Source organism: Accipiter gentilis, chromosome W, assembly GCF_929443795.1.
Source record: "Accipiter gentilis chromosome W, bAccGen1.1, whole genome shotgun sequence".
NCBI lineage: Eukaryota > Metazoa > Chordata > Aves > Accipitriformes > Accipitridae > Astur > Astur gentilis.
Genome location: NC_064918.1, coordinates 9,249,040 through 9,263,641, shown reverse-complemented (window position 1 = coordinate 9,263,641; position 14,602 = coordinate 9,249,040). Strand labels below are relative to the sequence as shown.

General features: G+C 52.3%; 1 protein-coding gene across 1 annotated transcript; it reads left to right on the top strand.

Annotated features, from left to right (window-relative positions):
• The first annotated feature begins 2,712 nt into the window (after positions 1-2,712).
• Positions 2,713-13,580, top strand: LOC126035560 (NTPase KAP family P-loop domain-containing protein 1-like). Its single transcript, XM_049794203.1, is given in 7 exon segments — positions 2,713-2,736; positions 3,537-3,672; positions 4,029-4,226; positions 4,851-4,890; positions 4,892-5,839; positions 10,788-10,822; positions 13,003-13,580. Coding segments are annotated over 7 exon segments (1,959 nt in total).
• Positions 13,581-14,602: the final 1,022 nt, after the last annotated feature.

The window sequence follows — 14,602 nt, the reverse complement described above, 5'->3', positions numbered from 1 at the left end:
CTAAGGTTTGTGCCTTAAAAAAAAAATGTTGTATCATTTGTTGTACGTACTTATTGTCTATTCCATATTGCATGATGGCTTTTTGCAGTTCTCGAACTGTTTTCCAGTCCAGAGGCGCCCATTGTCGCTTTCCTCCTGGTTCAGTGAACACGGGAAATGATCCGACAGTAGGTGGCAGTATTATTCCTTCTATAGTGGCTTGCTCAATAATTCCGCGCCAATGTTGTCCCAGCGAAAAAGACGTATCGCTGGGTGGTTGGGGGGGGGGGGTCCTGCCTGGGCTGGTTCCGTGTTTTGTAAGGGTGGGTCTGTTAGCCGTCGCATTCCTTTGTATCTATCCTCGTATCTCCATTTAGACCCTTTTCCTTCATCGGGCATTAATTCCCCTTTTTGTACACACAGGTTAATCAGTTCTTGCATTTTTATCCTTGGGGGATTTTTCTTCCCCATTGCCCACCACTTTAGCAAAAGAACCCATACTTTCTACAATTGCAGTTGCTCCTTTCTCATATGCCTTTTTCGTCAACGGTTGCCCACATTTACCCCCGTCTCTTTTTTGCATTTCCTCCAGCAATTCTAACGTTTTCTCCTTTTGCTCTATTATTAGAGTAGCCAAGTCCTCGTTTGCATTATTGGAATCAGGACATAGCTGATTTTGAGCTTCCTCAGTATTTTCTAAGTCCCGTTGGGCCCCCCAATCATCAGAGTCCATGGGCAGGGGAATGTCTTCTGCTCATAATAGCAGCTGACTTGTCTTTTTCGGAAAAGGATTTACCATCGCCTGTTCCTCGGGTGTTAATGGGGCCATGGGAACATCGGCGTTATTTCCCTTCCCCCAAAAATTCAGCTCTTCTACAGGAAAAGCCGCAACCAGTGTTTTCTTTTCTTCTAATGGCAGCGCCGTTGGCGGCGGCGGGGGGGGGGGGGGGGGGGGGGGGCTCCTGTGCTCCGCGCACTGTCTCTGCTGCCGAACAATACGCTAGGGGAGCAGGAGCATTAATGGTTCGAATTTCTGCCGCTAAAGCATGTTTTAGCGCATCCTGAGCAGCAGTTTCTGATGTTATTTGCTGCATCATTTTGAGACACTTTTTCCAATGTGCTGCCAGACATGCAGCTATTTTATTTCCTTCTCGTATAGAGTCTCATATTTCCCTTCCTAAATTCTCCCAAATAGACAACGAAAAGAGAGCCTCAGAGTCCTTAAAAAATCCTCTTCTTTGACCCACTGTAACAAATCCTTTTTAATATCTATTTTTGTTTCTTCAACCAGTCTCATAAATGTCTTTACAGCTGCTTTTTCCTTCACAGATGCTGCGATACCCATGCCGCCCTTTTTACCACGTAAGCTTATGATTTACCTGCCTCTCTTGAGCAGTCCTGCCTCTCTCGAGCAGCCCGGCGCTTTCTTTCAAGCCCACCGGAATCCACGGCAATTCCCCTGCCTTTTTAGTAGCGTTGCCTCTTGTTCCTTATTGGATCACGTCGGAGGCTGCCAAATGTAGGGTTTAGGGATTATTCCATGCGGGGCCCAGATGATAGAACACCAATATGATGATTAAAGTCACCACTTTATTGAGCCTAGCTGATCATTCTTATACAATTCTCTAAGTTGTTTAGAAGCTTTGATTGGCTGCTGCATGCAAGCATTTGGTGTCCACGCGCACAAGCATAAACAGTGATTGGTTACATCGATACTGTCCACGCATATAAACATAAGATACAGTTAGTTATACTCACTCTGTACATGCGCATACACACAGGATATAATTGACTATGTTAGTTAGAGCATGCGAAACTTGTCTCAGTCCAATTGGCCAAGATAAGCCCCTGAATTGAGGTTGTTTGTGCCAAGTTCCCTTTATCGTGGGATGTGCACCTGTGTCTTTCTAATTGGGATCTTTCTTCTTCTATCTTCTTGTTTATTCTGTTCAAGGCCTTCTAAAGGTGTCTGGAACGCTCTTGCGACCATGAGCTACTTTCAGGCCCAGTAACTAAGTTCCATATAATTGAACCCTACAGCCAGCAGATGCCATCTCTGCCCAGGCCAGCAGGTTCCTCTGGTAGGAGCCACCAGCCACAGGAAGTGACAATGTCATGGCGATGTCACAGTGATGGTAGGGTGATGTCATGGCAATGATGGTATGGCCATGTCACCGGCAGCGGCGGTCCCCTCAGCTCTGCCTGTGGCCGCTGGCTCCTGACCCTGCCTGATGGGGTGTCCCCGCACCCCCATGTCCCTTTCACTCCCCCCATGTCCCTTGCCACCCAAATGTCCCCCCATGTCCCCCCATCCCCGGCATCCCAAATGTCCCCCCATGTCCCTACATCCCCACATATCCCCCACATCCCTGATGTTCCCTCATCCCCTGCACTCCCCCATGTCCCCCCATCCCTGCATCCCCATATCCCCTCTGCCCCTTCCATCCCCTTCACCCCCCCCGAGCCATCCCCTGCCCCCCCCTCCCAATCTCCAGCAGGATCGTCCCATTCCAACCCACACCCCAATCTGTCTGTGGGGCTGGATCTGACTGGGCGTTGCTGGGCTCTGACTCAGGAGAAGCTCCCGCCGGCACAGCTGGAATTTCTGCCTGATCCACACCTAATTATTTCCTCCCCAACCAAGCAGTAGTAGGGCTGGATCCTGACCCCCCTTCCATATAAATCCAGCGGTGAGCTGGTGCCAGGGACCAATGTGGCTGGAGGCAGACGGGGATGGAGTCGGAGGCATTGTCCGGCGTAGGATGGGGATGGGGCAGGATGAGGCCCCGGGGTGGTGGCCATGGGGTGGCTTGGGGGGGGTGGAGAGGTTGCGGGGGCCCAGCCAGTGACCCTAGCCCAGCCACCAGTGTCCCCAATATAGGCTGTCCCATGGTCACCAGTATCCCCTGTATAGGCTGTCCCATGGTCACCAGTATCCCCAGTACAGGGTGGGCTATAGTGACCAGTGTCCCCTGTATAGGCTGTCCCAGTGTCTTCAGTATAGGCTGTCCCACGGTCACCAGTATCCCCAGTAGAGTCTGGCCCATGGTCACTGGTGTCCCCAGTCCTGGCTGACCCTGTGCCCCTTGTACAGACTCTTCCAGAGTCCCCAGTTCAGGATGTCCCAGTCCAGCCTGTCCCATAGCAACCAGTATCCCATGTCCAGGCTGTCCCAGTGCTCCCAGTCCAGGCTTCCCCATGGGCCCCAGTGCTCCCAGTTCAGGCTGGCTCCTGCTCCCCAGTGTCCCCAGCACCAGATGCAGCCTGGCCCTCAGTATCCAGCAGGCCAATTTGTCCTGGTTAGTCCCCATCATCCCACTCCAGTCTGGCCCAGTCCAGCCCAGTCTGTCCTCACACCCCTCCCAGACCCCATAGGGGCACCTGGGGAGGGGACATAGGGTCCCTGAGGTCCTTGGGGACAAGGATGGGGTCATCCCCAAAACCACGAGGTGGCTCTGATCCCATGTCCCTGTGTCCCCATGGTGTCCCCATGTCCCTGTGTCCCCATGCCCCTGGGGTGTGCAGCAGTGGGTGCCACTTGTCCCTCCATCCGGCAGGGTGCCTGCTTGCTGGCATGTGGGGGTGCCCCGGCAGGACCTCCAGGGTGCCACAAGGAGCGGCTGGCCTGCCTGGGCCCAGGGGGGGAAACCTGTGCCTGCTGCGACAGTGCCTTCGTGGAGGTGGAGCCCCAAGGTACAGGGGTGGTGGGGGCACCCGTGGGGACGGAGGCAGCCGGGGGGGACTGGGCCTTCCTGCCCTACCTGGCCATCCCATCCCATCCCATCCCATCCTGAATCAATCCCATCCCACCCCATCCCAAACCCATTCCATCTCATCCCATCCCACCCCACCCCATCCCATCCCATCCACATCCCATCCCAGGGTCCTGGCACCCATCAGTGCCACTTCCCCAGCATTAATTATCCCCACCCTTAATTACAACCTCAGCCAATTGGGCTCCCCTCCCCCAGATTTGGGGTCTCCATTACTGCAGCACCCATGTCCCCATGGGGGGGGGGGGGGGGGGTTGGGCTCCCCGGTGCCTGCAGACATTGGGGGGGGGGGGGGGCGGGGGGGCACAAGGTCACCCCAACTGTCCCCTTACTGGTCCCCAGAGGCACTGATGGAGGATGACATCGACTGCCGCTGCCTCTCCAAGACACTGTGCCACATGGCCACCCCTGTCACCATCGGCTTCTACGCCCCCTGCGGCCACTGCCTCGACTCCTTGCTGCACAAGGTCACCGGTGGGTGTGGTGACATGGGGGCACCATGGTTCACACCTCCCAACCCCAGACCCTCCCAGACAGCCCTGGCTGGGTGCCGGGGGTCCCCATGGTACCAGCATTCCGCCTGTTTGCACCCTGGCTTTGAGGTCTCTGTTGCTTGTCCTGCCACCCCATCATTTTCTTCTATGGATTTGGGGTCCCCCGTTGCACCAGCACCCACCCCACCCCACCCCATCCCAGGGGTTCCTCACCCATCCCACCCCATCCCATCCCCATTCCAGTTTCTCCCCTGGATTTGAAGTCCCTCTTGCACAAGCACCCATCCCACGTCTCCCCACATTTGGGGTCCCCATTGCACCAGCATCCATCCCACCCCACCCCAACCCATCCCACCCCATCCCAGGAGTTCCTCACCCATCCCATCCCATCCCATCCATTTCTCCCCTGGATTTGAAGTCCCTCTTGCACGAGCACCCATCCCACATCTCCTTACTTTTGGGGTCCCCATTGCACCAGCACCCATCCCATGCCACCCCACCCCATTTCTCCCCCACCATTGGGTTCCCCTGTTGGCCCCCCCTCCCCAAAAGCTGGGGGCACCTTCACCCCCTGGTCCCTCATCCCCGTCCCCCCCCTCCTCAGGCTTCATGCGGGAGGAGATGGCGCAGCAGGAAGAGGCCGAGCCACCAGAAGCCGCATAGCCCTGAGGGTTGGGGGTTGCTCCTGGTCCTCTGGTATTTGGCCTTCTACAAGCCCGTCATCACCGAGGGCCACCTTGGGAGGAAGAACATCAAGTTCATCTTCATCCGCTTCAGCACATGGCAGTATGCCGGCTATGACAAACTCTGGGCCGGTTTGGTCGCCACCCTCTGCGACAGCATCCGCCACCATTTTGGAGCTCTGCCCCTCAGCATCTACCACGTCATGGACACCTGACCCCGCTTCGCCTCCGGCTTCAGCCAAAAGGAGTGGGTCCTCAAGAAGGGCACCTGCCTCAAGCTTTGGGGGATGCTCTTTGTCCTGGCCACTGGCCTTAGAATCCTCCTGGTAGCCCTCTTGGTGCCTGGCATCAAGGACCACCATGCCTTGAAGGTGGTGGGCAGCGCCATCACCTCACTCTCCAGTTCCAGTGTGGTTTTGGGAGCTTTGTCCATCCTGAAGAACCTGATGGTTAGCAAGAAGCAGAAGATTGAGCGGTTGACCAACAGCAAGAGGTTCACCAGTCATCTGGGCTTCATGAGCAAGGTGCGCAATGAGGTGGAGGTGCTGGTCTACTTCTTGGCCTTCATGGAGATCTTTGAATGCCGACAGCTCCGCGTGGTGCTGGAGATCACCAGCCTGGACATCTGCTACCTGGAAAAGGTGGCTGGCATCCTCAATGCCATGAACACCTTGCTCTCTGACGCCAACACCCCCTTCATCTTCATCTTGGCCGTGGACCCCAGCGTCATCGTCCCCTGCCTGGAGCAGACTGGCTGCATGAAGGGTCTTGCTGACAATGGTTACCTCTACCTCAACCAGACGGTGTCGTTGCCCTTCTCCATCCCCGAGATGGGTGCCCGCTCCTGCCTGCAATGCCTGGAAGCCGCCATCCAAACACAAGAGGACCTCATGTACCGCATCATCACCATGTCCTGGTTTCAGCTGGGATAGAGTTAACTGTCTTCCTAGTAGCTGGTACAGTGCTATGTTTTGAGTCCAGTATGCGAAGAATGTTGATAACACTGATGTTTTCAGTTGTTGCTCAGTATTGTTTAGACTATAGTCAAGGATTTTTCAGCTCCTCATGCCCAGCCAGGGCACAAGAAGTTGGCACAGGACACAACCAAGGCACCTGACCCAAACTGGCCAACGGGGTATTCCATACCATTGGACGTCCCATCTAGTATAGGAACTAGGAAGTGGGGGCGGGGGAATCACCGAACGGGGACTAGCTGGGTGTCGGTCGGCGGGTGGTGAGCAATTGCCCTGCGCATCATTTGTACATTCCAATCCTTTTATTACTACTGTTGTCATTTTATTAGTGTTATCATTATCATTATTAGTTTCTTCTTTTCTTTTCTATTAAACCGTTCTTATATCAACCCACGAGTTTTGCTTCTTTTTCCCAATTTTCTCCCCCATCCCACTGGATGGGGGGGGAGTGAGTGAGCGGCTGCGTGGTGCTTAGTTGCTGGCTGGGGTTAAACCATGACAGTCTATTTTGGTGCCCAACGTGGGGCACGAAGGGTTGAGATAACGACAATCCTGACTAGAGCTTGTTAAAACAAATTTGTTCCAAGCGTTCATTATGTTGATTTATGTGTTCTTAGAGTTGTTGCTCTGGTTTTAAAGCTCTGTTATGTATCACCTCGCTTGCTGTATGTAGTTCCTCTTCTACTGCTTATCATCCGTGGGAGGTGGATTAAGGTTTCCGCTTTGATGTATGGTATAACACTGGTTTATGGTATGATAAAGTCATCGGCTGTGGGATTAATCCGGTATTTGCACTCAGCATTGTCACCTTTATACTGCGGGAGCCATCTGTGGGAAACTATTAATAATTATACCATTTACCTTTCCTCCATGGAAAACCAGTCTATGGGTGGGGTACCTTTCTTTCCCTCTCCTTTGTCCTTCAGTCCAGTTACAATGGTGTTTGAGAATTTTGAAAAATGTGAATACTCCTGGAATGTTGGGACTAGCACGGTCCTTGCCCTACTGCTAGGATTTAGCATACTTCTGAATGTGGTTCAGCTCTCGTTTAAGGTTAAACAGCTATTTAAGAAGATCACCCAGAGATGTGCCCCGAGGCTGGATAATTATGAGTGGCAGGGTGTGGGGGGTAGTATGGGCAAGTACCTAGAAAAGTGGGCACCTCCAATGTTTTGGAAATTCACCCCCGAAAAAGTGCAGGATCCAGAAAAACTAGTAAATTATTTGGAAAAGGTATGCTGTCACCCCAGCAGCTCCAGAGAGATACAAATCACTGCAACGTGCTGAGGCCTGGCCCATGCCTATCGAGCCCTGTTCGACACCACTCAGTACCCTCAAGGGGAAGAGAAAGTCTCTGGACCTAACAACAAAACAGTGAGCACCGCGGCCACCCAAACCTCGGCAACGGGTGCTGCGGCCCCTCCAGGCCCAGCAAGGAGCATTGCAGCCACCCAGACTTTGGCGACATGCACCGTGACCCCTCCAGCCCCAGTGACAAGCACTGCTGCTACCCAAACCTTGGCAACGGGCACTGTGGTCCCTCCAGCCCCAGCGACGAGCACTGCTGCTACCCAAACCTCGGCGACAGACACTGCGGTTATCCAAAACCCGGCGAGCGGTACTGCAACTGAACCAGAGGACCAACCTGGACCGGTATCAGTTGCCCCTGTACAGAAAAAGAAATATACAAAAAAATCAGTTCGCTTAGCGAAGGATGAAGGTGAACGAGGGTTCATCACGGGAACAGGAGGAAGATGCAGAACCAGAGGTAATAACCCCGTCCCTATCCTTCAGTGAGCTGCAGGATATGCGAAAAGATTTTGGCCGCCGTATAGGTGAGCATATTATCACCTGGCTCCTCCAATGCTGGGACAATGGGGCTAATAGCTTGGAATTAGAAGGTAGGGAAGCCAAGCAGCTGGGATCGCTTGCCAGGGAAGGTGGCATTGACAAGGCAATTGGGAAAGGGACACAAGCCCTCAGCCTCTGGAGGCGACTCCTGTCAAATGTGAAGGAAAGGTACCCCTTTAAGGAAGATGTTATATGTCAATCAAGCAAGTGGACCACCATGGAAAAAGGTATCCAATAGTTGAGGGAATTAGCTGTGCTAGAGATGATTCATCATGACCCGGACAACCCACAATTACCCAAAGATCCAGATGAAGTCCAATGCACACGACCCATGTGGCGGAAGTTTGTACGGAGCGCACCATTGTCCTATGCCAACTTTACGGCAATAATGTCCTGGAAGGATGAAGAGGCACCAACAGTGGAGGAAGTGGCTCGCCAGCTCCGTCAATACGAAGAAAATTTCTCCTCCTCCATACAAGCCTGCATTTCAGCTGTGGAGATGCTGTCCCAGGATGTCCAACAAATTAAAGAGGATACGTCATACTCCACACTTGTAAGGACCAATGTCTCAGCTATTAGGAGTGAGCATTCTTCTGCCCGAGAGAGAATATAGAAGGTACACACCGTGAGGTGCCCTGTGGTTTTACCTATGTGATCAGGGAGAGGACATGAGGAAATGGGACGGAAAACCTACCTCGGTCCTAAATGCACGGGTACGTGAACTGCGAGGAAAAACCACCACAAAAGGGGATTCTACCAGGAAAAATGCCGCTCCAGTTTCCAAACAGAGTAGAAGGGCTGACTTTATTTCCGATCCTCTTGAAGGGAATTCTGAGCCAATTTTACGAGAAGTGAATACTGAATACTCTAACAAGAATTAGAGGGGCCCTGCCTCCAGCCAGGTGGAGGAAAGGGATAACCGGGTCTATTGGACTGTGTGGATTCGATGGCCTGGCACGTCAGACCCACAGGAGTATAAGGCTCTAGTAGACACCGGTGCACAGTGCACTCTAATGCCATCAAGTTATAAAGGGGCAGAAGCCATCTGTATTTCTGGTGTGACAGGGGGATCCCAAGAGTTAACTGTATTGGAAGATGAAGTAAGCCTAACTGGAAATGAATGGCAGAAACACCCCATTGTGACTGGTCCAGAGGCTCCGTGTATCCTTGGCATAGACTATCTCAGGAGGGGGTATTTTAAGGACGCAAAGGGGTATCGATGGGCTTTTGGTATAGCTGCCTTGGAGATGGAGGGCACTGAACAGCTGTCGATACTGCCTGGTGTCTCTCAAGACCCTTCGATTGTGGGGTTGCTGAAGGTTGAAGAACAACAAGTGCCAATTGCTACCACGACGGTGCACTGGCGGCAATATCGCACCAACTGAGACTCTCTGATTCCCATCCACAAATTGATTTGCCAACTGGAGAGCCAAGGAGTGATCAGCAAAACTCGCTCACCCTTTAATAGTCCCATATGGCCAGTGCGGAAGTCTAATGGGGAATGGAGATTAACCGTTGACTATCGCGGCCTGAATGAAGTTACGCCACTGCTGAGTGCTGCCATTCCAGATATGCTAGAACTTCAATACGAGCTAGAGTCAATGGCAGCCATGTGGTATGCCACAACTGACATTGCTAATGCATTTTTCTCAATCCCTCTGGCAGCAGAGTGTGTCCACAATTTGCCTTTACTTGGAGGGGTGTCCAGTACACTTGGAATCGATTGCCCCAGGGGGTGGAAACACAGCCCCACCATTTGCCATGGACTAATCCAGACTGCACTGGAAAAAGGTGAAGCTCTGGAACACCTGCAATACATTGCTGACATCATCGTATGGGGCAACACGGCAGAAGATATTTTTGAGAAAGGGAAGAAAATAATCCAAATCCTTCTGAAAGCCGGTTTTGCCATAAAGGAAAGTAAGGTCAAGGGACCTGCACAGGAGATCCAGGTTTTAGGAATAAAATGGCAAGATGGACGTCGTCAGATCCCAATGGACATGATTAACAAAATAGCAGCTATGTCTCCCCCGAATAATAAAAAGGACACACAGGCCTTCTTAGGTGTCATGGGGTTTTGGGGAATGCATATTCCAAATTACAGTCAAATTGTAAGTCCTCTCTATCAAGTGACCTGGAAGAAGAATGATTTTAAATGGGGCCCTGAGCAACAACAAGCCTTTGAACAAATTAAATGGTAGATTGTTCATGCAGTAGCGCTTGGACCAGTCCGGACAGGACAAGATGTTAAAAATGTGCTCTACACTGCAGCTGGGGAGAATGGCCCTACCTGGAGCCTCTGGCAGAAAGCACCTGGGGAAACCTGAGGCCGAGCCCTGGGGTTTTGGAGTCAAGGATATCAAGGGTCCGAGGCTCGCTATACTCCAACTGAAAAAGAGATACTGGCAGCGTATGAAGGAGTTCGAGCCACCTCAGAAGTGGTTGGTACTGAGACACAGCTCCTCTTAGCACCCCGACTGCCAGTGCTGGGCTGGATGTTCAAAGGGAGGGTCTCCTCTACACATCACGCGACTGACGCCACATGGAGTAAGTGGATCGCACTGATCACACAACGGGCTCGCATAGGAAACCCCAGTCGCCCAGGAATTTTAGAAGTGATCACGGACTGGCCAGAAGGCAAAGATTTTGGAATGTCGCCAGAGGAGGAGGTGACACGGGCTGAAGAGGCCCCACTGTATAATAAATTGCCAGAAAATGAGAGGCAATATGCCCTGTCCACTGACGGCTCCTGTTGCGTTGTGGGAAAACATCGGAGCTGGAAGGCTGCTGTATGGAGTCCTACACGACTAGTCGCAGAAACTGCTGAATGAGAAGGTGAATTGAGTCAGTTTGCAAAGGTGAAAGCCATCCAGCTAGCGTTAGGCATTGCTGAAAGAGAAAAGTGGCCAGTGCTCTATCTCTATACTGACTCATGGATGGTGGCAAATGCCCTATGGGGGTGGCTACAACAATGGAAGCAGAGCAACTGGCAGTGCAGAGGTAAACCCATTTGGCCTGCCGCACTCTGGCAAGATATTGCGTCCTGGCTCGAGAATCTGGTTGTACAAGTATGTCATGTAGATAGATGTTCACGTACCCAAGGGTTGGGCCACTGAAGAACATTGAAACAACCAACAGGTGGATCAGGCTGCCAAGATTGAAGTGGCTCAGGTGGACCTGGACTGGCAACATAAGCGTGAGCTATTTATGGCTCAGTGGGCCCATGATACTTCAGGCCATCAGAGAAGAGATGCAACATATAGATGGGCTCGAGATCGAGGGGTGGACCTGACCATGGACACTATCGCGCAGGTTATCCATGAATTTGAAACATGTGCTGCAATTAAGCAAGCCAAGCGGTTAAAGCCCCTGTGGGCGATGGCTGAAATATAAATTTGGGGAAGCCTGGCAGATTGACTATATCACACTCCCACAAACTCGCCAAGGCAAGCGCTATGTGCTTACAGTAGTGGAAGCAACCACCAGATGGCTGGAAACATATTCTGTACCCCATGCCACTGCCCGGAACACTATCCTGGGCCTTGAGAAGCAGGTCTTGTGGCGACATGGCACCCCAGAAAGAATTGAGTCAGACAATGGGACTCATTTCCTAAACAACCTCATAGACACCTGGGCCAAAGAGCATGGCATTGAGTGGGTGTATCCTATCCCCTATCATGCACCAGCCTCTGGGAAAATTGAGTGATACAATGGACTGTTAAAGACTACATTGAGAGCAATGGGGGGTGGAACTTTCAAAAATTGGGATACACATTTAGCAAAAGCCACCTGGTTAGTCAACACCAGAGGATCTGCCAGTCGGAGTGGCCCTGCCCAATCAGAATTTTTACATACTGTAGAAGGGGATAAAGTCCCTGTAGTGCACATGAAAAATATGTTAGGGAAAACAGTCTGGGTTACTCCTGCCTCAGGCAAAGGTAAACCCATTCGTGGGATTGCTTTTGCTCAAGAGCCTGGGTGCACTTGGTGGGTGATGTGAAAAGATGGGGAAGTCCGATGTGTGCCTCAAGGGGATTTGATTTTAGGTGAAAATAGCCAGAATTAAACTGTATGATATTAGTTGCTATATAACCCTGCTACTGTATGTTATCATTACTACAATTGTTATATGCTATATCCATAGTACTATAGTAAGAATCACTTGGATCAAGCAAGAAAGAACTGTGATAAAACTGAGCAAAGCGCAGTAGTGATGGAACCAGAACTGACTCCATCATGCAACAATCCAACGGTGCACACCATCCTCCTGCTGCGTCAAATTTCATCTGCTCATCACACCGCAATGAAGCCCAATTCTGCTCTACCGACTGAGAGGACTTTGCACCATCCCTCCTGCCCAGACAGACTGGTATGACAGATAGAGCCCAGAGTCGGAAACTAAATGAACTCAACAAATGTTTTATGAACATAACTCATGAACTAAAGGAATGATATCTCTGTGTGTGTATACATATATATATATATATAAAATTGTTCATATGTCTCAGAGGGATGGAAAGGTGGTGATGATTGATCAGGATGTAACTAAAGGTATGGGAACTAAGCATGACGTCAATGGTATTGAATAAGGGGTGGATACTGTCCTGGTTTCAGCTGGGATAGAGCTAACTGTCTTCCTAGTAGCTGGTACAGTGCTATGTTTTGAGTCCAGTATGCGAAGAATGTTGATAACACTGATGTTTTCAGTTGTTGCTCAGTATTGTTTAGACTATAGTCAAGGATTTTTCAGCTTCTCATGCCCAGCCAGAGAGAAAGCTGGAGGGGCACAAGAAGTTGGCACAGGACACAACCAGGGCACCTGACCCAAACTGGCCAACAGTGTATTCCATACAATGGGACGTCCCATCTAGTATAGGAACTGGGAAGTGGGTGCAGGGAATTGCTGCTCGGGGACTAGCTGGGTGTCGGTCGGTGGGTGGTGAGTAATTGCCCTGCGCATCATTTGTACATTCCAATCCTTTTATTACTACTGTTGTCATTTTATTAGTGTTATCATTATCATTATTAGTTTCTTCTTTTCTGTTCTATTAAACCGTTCTTATCTCAACCCAGGAGTTTTACTTCTTTTTTTCCGATTTTCTCCCCCATCCCACTGGATGGGGGGGAGTGAGTGAGCGGCTGCATGGTGCTTAGTTGCTGGCTGGGGTTAAACCACAACACACCAGCAACATGGAACGCCGCCGAGCCAAGTGCCAGGGCATCCCGGTGGTTCCCAGCCAGTGGTAAGTGGACGCTGAAGCCGTCCGCTGCATCCACGAAGCTTTCCGCTGCCTCCACAACGGTGCCGATGCTCTCGCCCGTTACCTCCCCACCAACGGCACCCATGTCCGACGTATTGTCAACACCATCCCCATCACCCTACAGCTCCTCCTGCACGGCGCCAGCACCCTCAACACCCCCTCGCCCTGCGCCACCGCCGCTTGGGTAGTGTTGGCTGACCAGTGGCCGTGCCGACTGAGCTGGGTGCTGCAGTGCCTGAAAGATGCTTGGCAGAGCCGGCCGGCACTGGATTTTGGCACACAATCCTTGTGGAGCATCTTCCAGGAGAACGTGGGGGAACTGAGTGCCCTGCGGCAGCCATTGCACAATGTCCTCAGCCTGGACGAGGACCCCGAGCTTTTCCAGACCTTCCTCGCCTGCGACTTCCCCTTCACCACCCGCGATGCCCATGCCTTCCTCGGCGTCACTGTCAACCTGGACCACTCCATCCGGCACAAGATGGGGCTCCTACGTGGCCTCGACCGCTTGCAGAAAGCTGCCACTGCCCTGGTGTCTTGCAGTGTCCAGTGTCCCCATCCCAAGTGATGGGTGACACTGGCATCAGGTCTCCAGGTGATACCTCTGGCCATGGGGTCCCCAAAATAGGCTCGGACATCGGTGACACCAGGGTGTCCCCGTGGTCAGTGGCCTGAGGATGCCCGTGACCTGTTGGCCTCCCCTGGCTTGTTTGGGGACAGGGATTGGGACAATTCCTGTGTCCCCCCGTCCCCAAGAAAAGACACTGCAGGGGGTGAAAAATGCCACCAGAGGATGGAACTGAGGTGACTGGGAGAGACTGGAGGGGACATGGGGAGACCTGAGATGACCCAGGGGGTTTGGGGGGGGGGGGGGCACTGCCATCCCAGGGAACCCCAGCATCTGGGTGACCTCCACCCCCCCTGGGACCCAACCCCCCCATGCTTGGGACCCCAGCACCCACTACCACCCCCCCCAACACCCTTTGGGAACCATCCCCAGGTGAGTGGGTCCCTGGGGGGGATATGGGGGGACCCCCAACAAGCAGCTCCTGGCATACCAGGGTAGGCCCAAAGCAGGGACATCCCCAAGCCACACCCCTGGGAACTCCTGGTGAAGCCCCCCAGGACCACTGGGCTCATCCCATAATAAACCAGTTAAACCTCCTGCTCCATGTCTTGGCTTAAATACACTTTTTGGGTGTCCTACGTCCTCCTCGGGGGGGGGCCTTGGGGGGCCAAGGGGATGGAAAAAGCAATAAGGGGGTGCCAATGTTGGGGGGAAATCAGCCCAAATCACCACTGGGACGGATGCTGATGGCACAGGGGACAACGACACGGACAACCAGCACATTGTCAGCATTAATTAATCACCAAAGAGTGTCCCGCTGGCATCTCCCACCCACTCTGAAAATCCTCCTCGGTTTGTTTTTTTTTTTTTTTTTGGGGGGGGGGTGGGGGGTGTTTAATCACTGAATTTACTTCATAAATGCCCCCAAAAGTTGATTTTTGAGGCAGGATGACCCAAATGCTGCCCGTAAGGTACCAAAAGACACAGGGGGGTGTGGTGATGGTGGTGGTGGGAGTCGGTGA